The following is a 9,424-nucleotide window of genomic DNA, read 5'->3' as shown; positions in this document are numbered from 1 at the left end:
CAGATCGAATACTATCATACAGGCTAAATAATATCTTTATTTCGTTCCTCATCAGCGGGTTACTACAGCAATCGACTTAACCGAACATGCCAACCCCGCATACCCTCTCGTTCATGCTCGCCCCCCACCCCCAAAGTATGGAATGTTGTGGCTGGTATAAGGCATACAGCCGTTCCAGCCAGCAATTAAGCCACCAGAACTGCACCACCTCAACCTGTCAATCTTACAGTTAAAAGTAAGGTAAATGAAGAAATTAGCCGTAAAATGTTCGGGTTGAAAAACTGTTTTGTGTGGCTAAATATATAAACATTTTTACGTCTTTGATTTGCATGCGATTCCAACAACTAATACTGGTGTGTGTGTGTGTGTGTGTGTGTGTGTGTGTGTGTGGTTTGTGTGTGTGTGTGTGTGTATATATATATATATATATATATATATATATATATATATATATAATGCAGTGTGGAGAAAAATCAATACACAGCAGAAACCACTATAGTGTATTTATTCGTTCAGTGTAGTAAACTTCGCAACGAACGTGTATATATTGGTCGTTACCATAGAGCTTTTGTCTGTCTCTCTGAAGAGATTTTCCTTTCCACAATCGCTGCAGACTAGCACAGCATAGTATGGAAGTGGCTATTTCACCTTACCCGGTACCCTATAGGGGTAGGAGACTCTAACCCCACCGGCACTTGATTCTGGGGAACCTAATATGTACACTCGCCGTGTTATAAAGTGCCTGCGTCTAACTACCGTGATTGTCACACTCGCATAATATAGGCGTACACACCTGTTTGAAACCCTCAACAAAAAGGTAACTAAACCTCTGTGGGTTACGTGGGGGGGGGGGGGAATTTCTCACGGAAGTTAGAGGCTAGAACGGTGTCTGGGTTGCTCATGGATATCAATGAGGCAAAAACGGCATTTCGGTACTACTTCTTGCACTCGCTTGGAGTTGTTATTTTGACTATGTATGTAATCATATCAAAACAAAGTAATCAACTAACTATTGTGGATCTCATAACACACAAAAAAATAACAAAATGTTGTTGTTGTTGTGGGGTTTAACGCCATTTTTCAGCACACGATAGGCTATACATGGCGATCAGTGTTAATGGTGGAGGAAGAACCCGGGAAAACCCTGGAAAGAACCACCCACCCACGAGAAGCTACTGGCAAGCTTTCTCACATACCCACAATGGCTGAATCCGAGACTCGAACCGGCGCAGACAGAGGTGAGATGGCAGTGATCCGTAACGGAGAGTGCTTTAAACCACTCGGCCACTCGGGGTCCCCCCCCCCAAAAAAAAAAAAAAAAAAAATAAAAAATACTTTCCCTATACCTATTAAGCCTAGGATGTTGGAAAAGAAAATGGACAAGGTGAAAATGAACCAAAGGGTAAGGTACAATAAACACGTACATATGCCAAAGGTAATAAATTCAACCACAACCATGCATATCGGCTGAATCATAATAAATTCAAAAGGAAAAGTTAGGATAAATAACCTGGTCTTCAATTCAACCGTACCCATCCCAGATAAAGACTCAATATAAATGGAAATCCGAACAAACAAATCCTCAAATAACAAGAGCCATACTAATGAGGAAACCCTACTACTGACGAACTTTTCTCAGGTGAAAGACGGGTGCGGCCATTTAGTCATTTACAACAGTATACCTCACTGAAGTCAATACCAATTTACTTCTATAAGAACCACACAACTACTACTATAACACGTGAAGGGGAAAGTAATAATGACTGCGACGAAACAAACAAAAAATCATCTCAAACTTAAACCCCTAACACAACGTGAGAAAAAAAAGGACAAAAGCATATCAACCACAAAGGCAAATATCCCTAATGATAAGCAAAACCAACACCAAAGGAAAAGGTTGAATATAATACCAAACCTGGTAGTTACAAATCTAATTCATCTAAATCTCTACATAAATCGCTACAAATAAACCTAAAACAGAAATACAAAAATACCAATCCAACAGTAAATACAACACAGCAACAACTCAACAACAGTCCAACTATCACAGTAACACATATGCTCGAACTTATCCGGATATTTTCGAAGAGGTTGTTGTTGTTGTTGTTGGCTTGACTACGTTTGCGAAGATTTAGGAAGGGGGATGTCCACGTCTATTGCACGCGCGCTGGTGCCTGAAGAGCCCAACACGTGAAAGGCACGTCAGTCCATAAAGGCTGCAGGGAAATGTCTGGCCTGTTGGGGGTGATGTCGATGGTTCCCGGTTTTGTCTTCGCCATCATTTTTTCTCCAAGCTTGTCCATCTGTTTTGTTCAAAAGTGGCAGTGGCCCGGTGAACTGTACGTCGCCAGCTTTCACGGTAAGCAGTTTGTAATGCCCATTGGTGGTGATTGATGCCACAGGTGGTGAAGGTCTTTATGAAGGAGCTTTATATCTCTTTCGATATGCCCCTCTATCACGGTGGCTAGTGGACAGTTCACCATACAGTGGAGACTTTGGCAGGCGATGATCATCCATCCTGGACATGTACCCTGCCCAGCGTAGCTGTATCTTCATGAGCGTGGCCTCAACGCTGGTGATCCCTGCTTGCTTGAGGACTTCAGTGTTGATGATGAGGTCACTCCAGTGAATGCTGAGGATATGGTGTGGAGGCAACGCTGATGGAAGCGTTCAAGGAGGCGGAGGTAGCCGCTGTAGGTGACCCGAGATTCGGCGCCATATAGAAGGGTGGTCAGTACGACAGCTCTGTAGACGCTGATCTTTGTATCTATCTTGAGACTGGCTTTGTACCACACTCGTTTACAGAGTGTGCCGAAGTCGCTGTTTGCCTTGGCCAGTCTGTTGTCTATTTCTTTGACGATCTTGGCATGAGAGAATATCACACAGCGCAGGTAGGTGAACTGGTGGACTACATTCAGCTCTGTCTGGTCAGTTAAGATGCTTGGTAGCCGGTACTCTTCCTTGGGAGCAGGCTGGTGAAATACCTCAGTTTTCTTTAGGCTGACATCAAATCCAAAGAGCTGGCAAGCTTTGCAAAGCAGGATGTTACGCGCTGTAAGGCGGCATCCGTGTGGGCAACAAGGGTGGCATCATATGAAAAAAGAAGTTCTCTAATCAATTTTTCCAATGTCTTGGTTTGGGCCTGAAGTCGCTTTAAGTTGAAGAGGATGCCATCAGTGCGAAATCTGATATAGATTCCAACTTCGTCATCAAGGTCTTCTGTTGCTTTTTGGAGCATCATGCTGAGGAAGATCTGAGAACAGTTTGGAGCTAAAACGCTGCCCTCTTTTACGCCATTTACAAATGGGGAAGGTTTGTGGCAGGTCGTTATTGTTTCTGATCTGACCAAGCTGTTTTTCATGCAGTTGGATGACCATGGTAAGGAACTTTGGAGGACAGTCGAGCTTTACAAGGATTTTCAACAGTCCAGTTCTGCTCACCGCGTCAAATGCCTTCATCAGGTCCACAAATGTGATGTAAAGTCCTTTGTTTTGTTCTCGACATTTCTCCTGGATCTGTCTCAGAACGAACACTATGTCAGTTGTGCCCCTATTGGCTCTGAAGCCACATTAACTCTCTGGAGCATGTTCTTCTGAAAGGGTGGGCAACATTCTGTTCAGCAACACTCTAGCAAGGTTTTTTGCCTGCAATGGAGAGCAGAGTTATCCCACGGTAGTTTGAACAGTCAGACTTTCCCACCTTGTTTTTGCATAAGGTGATGATTGCATCTCGGGGGTCTTGTAGAAGTTACCCTCGCTCTCAGCAGCGAACGGAGAACTTGTGGATTTTGATGTGCGGTGCTGGGCCCCCACTCTACCATATCTCTGGTGGGAAACCATATTTTCCTGCAGCCTTTCCAGTCTTCATCTGTTTTATGGCTTTTATAGTCTCTTGCAGTGTGGGTGCCTCGTTGAGTTCCATCTTTGGTGACTGTTGTGGGATGCGATCAATATCTGCCTCTTGGACTGTACGGCTAGTGATTAAGAGCGTGTGGAAGTGCTGTGACCAGCGGTTCAGGAGAGATTCCCTGTCAGTGAATAGCTCTTGGCCATATACACTCCGCAGGGGGCTCTGTATTTGAAAGGAAGGATCATACACTGCTTTCAACGCTTCATAGAACCCCTTGTAGTCACCAGTGTCAGCGTGCTGCTGAGGTCTTTCTGTAAGCTTCGTCCACCATTCATTTTGTATATCTCGGAGTCTGCACTGGAGGGAGCTTAAGACAAGTCGGAAGGCTGCTTTCTGCTGTGGACAGGTTTGTTGAGAGAGGTGGGCTTGATACGCTGATCTCTTTTTGACAAACAGCTCTTGGATTTCTTGGTTCTTTTCATCAAACCAGTCTTTGTGTTTCTTTGTGGTGAATCCAATGATTTCTTCTGAGGTTTGCAGAATGGTAGCCGTGATGTGATTTCACATCTCTTCCGGAAGTAGAAATGGCTGAAATTAGGTTCTTCAAGTCTAGACTGCAGGCTCTCTTGAAATTCTGCCTTGACGTTTGCATACAAAAGGTTCTTGATCTGGAGCTTCCTTCAGGGGTACCTCCCTGTTGTCTGGGCCTAGGCTTGAAGTGGAAGTCGAGCTTGTATCGGACAAGACCATGATCTGTGCGGCACTCTGCACTGGGCATCACTCTTGTATGATGGACGTTTTTTAAGTCCCTCTGGAGTACTATCATATAACCGATTACGTGCCAATGTTTTGATCTAAGATGCATCAGGATCGTTTTCATGATGTCTTTCTGCTGGAATATGGTGTTTGTAATTGGTAGGCTGTAATTCTACGCAAAATTCAAGAAGCACGCACCCATTGTCATTTCAGCAACCCACGCCATGTTTTCCCAAGAACGGCTTTCCAGGCTTCTGAGTCTCGGCCCACTCTGACATTTAAATCTTCAAGGATGGTTATTTTGTCGCTCTCTGGGATGCTCTTTAGAAGTCTGTGCAGGTCATAGTAGAATTTATCCTTTTCAGAAGGATCTGCCTGGAGTGTTGGTGCATATACATTTAAGTGTGTGGCGTGTTGTTGGTTCCCTAACGGGAGACGCATGGACATGACGCGGTCGATGTGACCCGTAGGAAGGTTTGTTAACTTCGTGGCAATTGAGTCCTTAACCTTGAAGCCTGCTCCTGAAAGTCGTTTTTCAGTCCATGGTTTTCCTAACCAGTAGACGGTGTATTCAGCGCCGAGTTCTCTCAGACTTCCTTCTTCTGAAAGGCGGACTTCCCTAAATACAGAAATGTCAACACCAAGGCGAGAGAGTTCGTGTGCGATTAAGGCATAGCGTTGTTCCGTTATGTTGCTGTCGGTTGGGTCTAGCACTGTTCTGATGTTCCAACAAGCCAGTTTTAGTCTTTTCCCACGATGTGAGGCAGGTGGGGCATGTCTTGGTTTTTGCTATCATGTTTCGACCGCCATGGAAGATGCCTGTTGGCTGCGATAGGCTAACTGGGGGAGGCGTAAGGAGACGAGCTTTGGTTAGGTCACTTTTTCAGGCCTCTCTTTATGCTGTCCATAGAAGAGGATACTTGGTCACTCAGGCTGCTGCCGGGTGATGGTGTTGCCTCCGGATCAACACCAGACGGAAAAAGGCCTGAGTCACCTGCATGTAGGATTGAGACTGCGGCTTCCAGTGACATCTTTCACCTGCCGTTTTCGCCCCCTTTCCCACCTCTGCAGGGCTTGATAGAGTCTAACGTAAACAGTAGACAGTTTCTTCATGCCTGCGCAATGGAGCTTTTAGGTGGAGTGTAGTCTGCGCAAACTGGCCCCACCATTTGAACCTGGGGTTCATCTGCCATGGCTCAGCAAGCCAGGACGGTGACAGCGAGGTCCACAGGCCGTATGATTTATATCGGAGTTTCCCTCTCCTAGGCAGATGGCCAACCATGGCTGAAGAGATCTGCGTTCCCTGCTATTGTGAACCATAGCTGGTCATCCACAGCCGTTGATATGTAGAGACCTTCCGCCCTAGCCGGTGACTTCCCTGTAGAAGTTCATACGCCTAACATCACCCCCTTAACGTCGTTTGGCCAGCCAGCTGAAGCGGTGTACCGGGGTATGCCGGGAATAATTCCTTCTTGGAGGCAGACGTGAATAATTTGGGAGATGGATCAGGACCAGTGCGTCCGTCCACTCAGAGAATGTAGCTGCCAGACAACAAAGGTTTTACTTCTATCCAGAGTCCCCTATACTCCATCGAAGAGGTACTTAATTAAATAAATACAATTACATCCCCGTCGACCCCGTATGGAATCAGGTCACAATTATTTTTCCTATATAGTCTCTAGATTTATTTCTCACTACTGAACTTAGCAATGTGTTTAAATAATAATAAATTATATCTTAATCTAAACCACTTTCAATGATGAATTCACATTGAAGCTCTTATCGAAGCACCGTACAATAATGGGTTACATATTTCACTTCCGGAAGAGTATAAATGCCGCATTACTCACTGTGAACTGTCGCCAAAATACACAAAGACAACCACACTATAATGCTAGAAGTACAATGAATAAACAATACTTTTAAATCACTACCATGAATACCTAAATCTAACTCTTGTATCACCACCAAAATGAGAGGAAAAAGTGTTACAATCTCTAGGTGCTTAGATTACGTAACTAGAAAGAGCAAAACCGTAAATTAATATATAATTTAAAATATAAATTTATTTCTCTGAAATACATAATGAACGAATTAAAAAATAACACTGTATGCAACAAATTCCTCAAAATTCCTAAAGTGTTCGATTAAATCTTGGTAATCCGGATACGCCCCGAAGGTATTCCGAAACGAAATTATAATGTGCTTATGTGCTAACACCACAGAAGAAACACTATTTTAATATCAACAGACTTTACTTGAATTCAAGGTAAAAGTCCAAAACGTATCCTTGAATGTTTCGCGATGAAACCAAAGATATTAATATATCCATGCCTTTAAATAATTTTAAAATAATGCAGTATATAATCTTGTCTATTTCAAATAAATATTTTAAACTCTGCAATTCCAACGAACAGTTATCAATTGAAATAAACAATTCAGGATCTCCAGTGTCTCTCTTGCACGAGTGATAACAACTATTAAGAATGAGGAACGATGCGCGAAGTTCCCTTTATATAAGAAGATAATGTAATCTAAAAACGCAGTAGCTAAATACCAAGTTACTAGAAAATGATTCTAGGCTTTCGGTGAATCGTTTAATATCGTGAAATACTTTTGCGGTCAACAATTGCTGTTTAGTTTTAACCAATCACAAGCAAGGGAAGTCGGAGCTCTCTACAGTACAAATGTCCTTCTTGTATGAAGTGTGAAGTGATATTATTTACTTTCCCATCTGCGTCACGCATGGCCTATTTTGGACCAAGTGTTGATGTTTACTTTAACTTGTCACAGCGACTTGAAATTTTATGAATGGAAATTAACTACAATTACAACTTTATGGTCCTAAAATAAGTAATAGAAAAGACGGAAAGCTTACAAGTTTTGTAAAATTCATCAAATAATTTATTTTCCGAGAAAGCAAAATGAAAAAGTCATTTAAAAAATAACTTACGGTATTACAAATTAAATAACAAATAATCCATGAATTTCTAACGCAAGTCTTTATGAATAACGTTTTGAATAATCTTTTGAGGTATTTGAAATAAATTCCAACGCCGAAGGTGTTGTTATGCCCGTAGTGGCCTGCTGTCTCTAATGTACCGATGTTGTAATGATGTGTCAACAGTCTTTTGATGAAGCACAATATTACAATCCGAGAAGTTCTTGTTTTAATTCAAAGTTTTGTCCAAGAATATTACAGATGAGTACTTGGTATTTCCAGTAATTACATAATATAAATAATAAATCTCAGCCCAATCTGAATAAAATCATATCTCCACTGTCCTGCGTGAAGATCTGATACCAACCGCTTAGGGGTCATATTCTGCTTACTTTGAAGTAGCCAATGGAAATACAGCTTTCAGAAATTTGAAAGTGAAAAAATTCGTTCGGTACACATTGTTGCTTTTGAGCCACACTGCTCAGTCCCAAATGTGAAGGTATATGACTTAATCTAATTGGCTGGCAAGTATAGAGATTATGGTAATAACATAGGCCACCAGAACATGACCCCTAAGCGGTGTACAGCTGGGTACCGCGAAGATTTTGTACCGCGGTATGTCTGAACGTACCACGGTATATCGCACTTATATTCGGGAACAATAATTCAATGTTCTAGGGCAGAAACGTGACACTTTTTTTGTTTATTTCTGTATGTCAATAGTTGAAAAAAATGTTTGCTCTGATTTAGTGCAACACAATGGCGTATAATATCCACGTATTTTTGGAAAAAATTCTATTAATTATCTTGAAAATAAGAAAGGAAAATATTCGAGCTCAAAAGATTATCACGGTCCTACTCCCCACCCCGAAAATTAAATGGACAACACCTTACAGGACATGAACTTGCTATGTTTAACTGTGGTACAAGTATCAACCTAAAATCTGTAACTAAAGTGAAATGATTAAGCTATAACTATAGCTGATACTGTTAAAGACCTTGGAGAGCCTATTGATAAAAATAGACACTATTGATAAGGAAGCCAACAATTTACTAGCTACACTATTGGCGTATTAGGGACAACAGAGTAAACATTAAATTTGGGGTAAAGTTTTCTTCAAATGTGGGGCATTTGTAACCATGCTATGACCGTTGACATGACTCCCTGAGTCTTTCTTATTTTGTCTAAATTTTAAACATTTCATTACAAGATTTTAGCTTTTAGCAGTAAAGTACTTGCTCTCTCTCTCTCTCTCTCTCTCTCTCTCTCTCTCTCTCTCAGTTCTCGGCACGAAGCCCAAGAAGCAGTGGCGTCATTAGGGTTGGTGTCACCCAGTGCGGTAACTCATGATGTCACCCCCATGGACCTCCTTCCTGCACAAAAATTCTAAATTTTTATAGACAGTCATGTACAGTAACTCATGGTGTCACCCCCATGAGCAGCAGAGAGGGTGAACAGACCATAGAATTCCGACAAAACAAATAAAACAAACAAATAAAATCATCTCGTAGAAAGGTCAAGATTTTACAAATAAACTTTTCCTTGAGATGTTTTATTTCTGTAATGACCGATTGTACTAATAAAACCTCAGTTCGAAATAGTAGCTGAAAAAATAAAGTACTCTACGTGTTTATTTATTTCTTGTTTATTTTTTTGACGACCAACGTTGGTAGGTACCCTCTCTGCTGCTCCTCTTCTGCTGATATTAATTAAATTATTATGTTATAATAAAATGATACATCCAGAATCTCATACTGCAAGAACAGCACGAGAACGATTAGAAACAATTAAAAAATTTCTTCCTGTCAGAGACTCATTCAGAAAAAATCTACAAGCGCAGCAAGAAGCACGAGTTGAGTACGAAGAAGACACTAAAA

General features: G+C 41.7%; 1 protein-coding gene across 1 annotated transcript; it reads right to left on the bottom strand.

The window, feature by feature from the left end:
* Nucleotides 1-3,813: 3,813 nt before the first annotated feature.
* On the bottom strand, nt 3,814-5,052 carry LOC149781377 (uncharacterized). Its single transcript, XM_089934704.1, has 2 exons — nt 4,827-5,052; nt 3,814-4,376 (listed from the first exon to the last, which is right to left on the bottom strand). The coding sequence occupies exons 1-2, from the start codon at nt 5,050-5,052 to the stop codon at nt 3,814-3,816; spliced, it is 789 nt and encodes a 262-aa protein (XP_089790830.1).
* Between the last annotated feature and the right edge of the window lie 4,372 nt (nt 5,053-9,424).

This window comes from Sinohyriopsis cumingii, chromosome 15 (assembly GCF_028554795.1).
Source record: "Sinohyriopsis cumingii isolate HCF-2022 chromosome 15, ASM2855479v2, whole genome shotgun sequence".
NCBI classification, from domain to species: Eukaryota; Metazoa; Mollusca; class Bivalvia; order Unionida; family Unionidae; genus Sinohyriopsis; species Sinohyriopsis cumingii.
Note: the sequence above shows the minus strand (reverse complement) of the source record. Positions and strands in the feature narration are given on the sequence as shown.

Coding starts and splice junctions, on each gene's coding strand:
- LOC149781377 (XM_089934704.1), bottom strand. CDS start 5,052: ATGTCCATGCGTCTCCCGTTAGGGAACCAACAACACGCCACACACTTA. Junction 4,377..4,826: donor CGTTCTTGGGAAAACATGGC/GTGGGTTGCTGA, acceptor TGCAAACCTCAG/AAGAAATCATTGGATTCACC.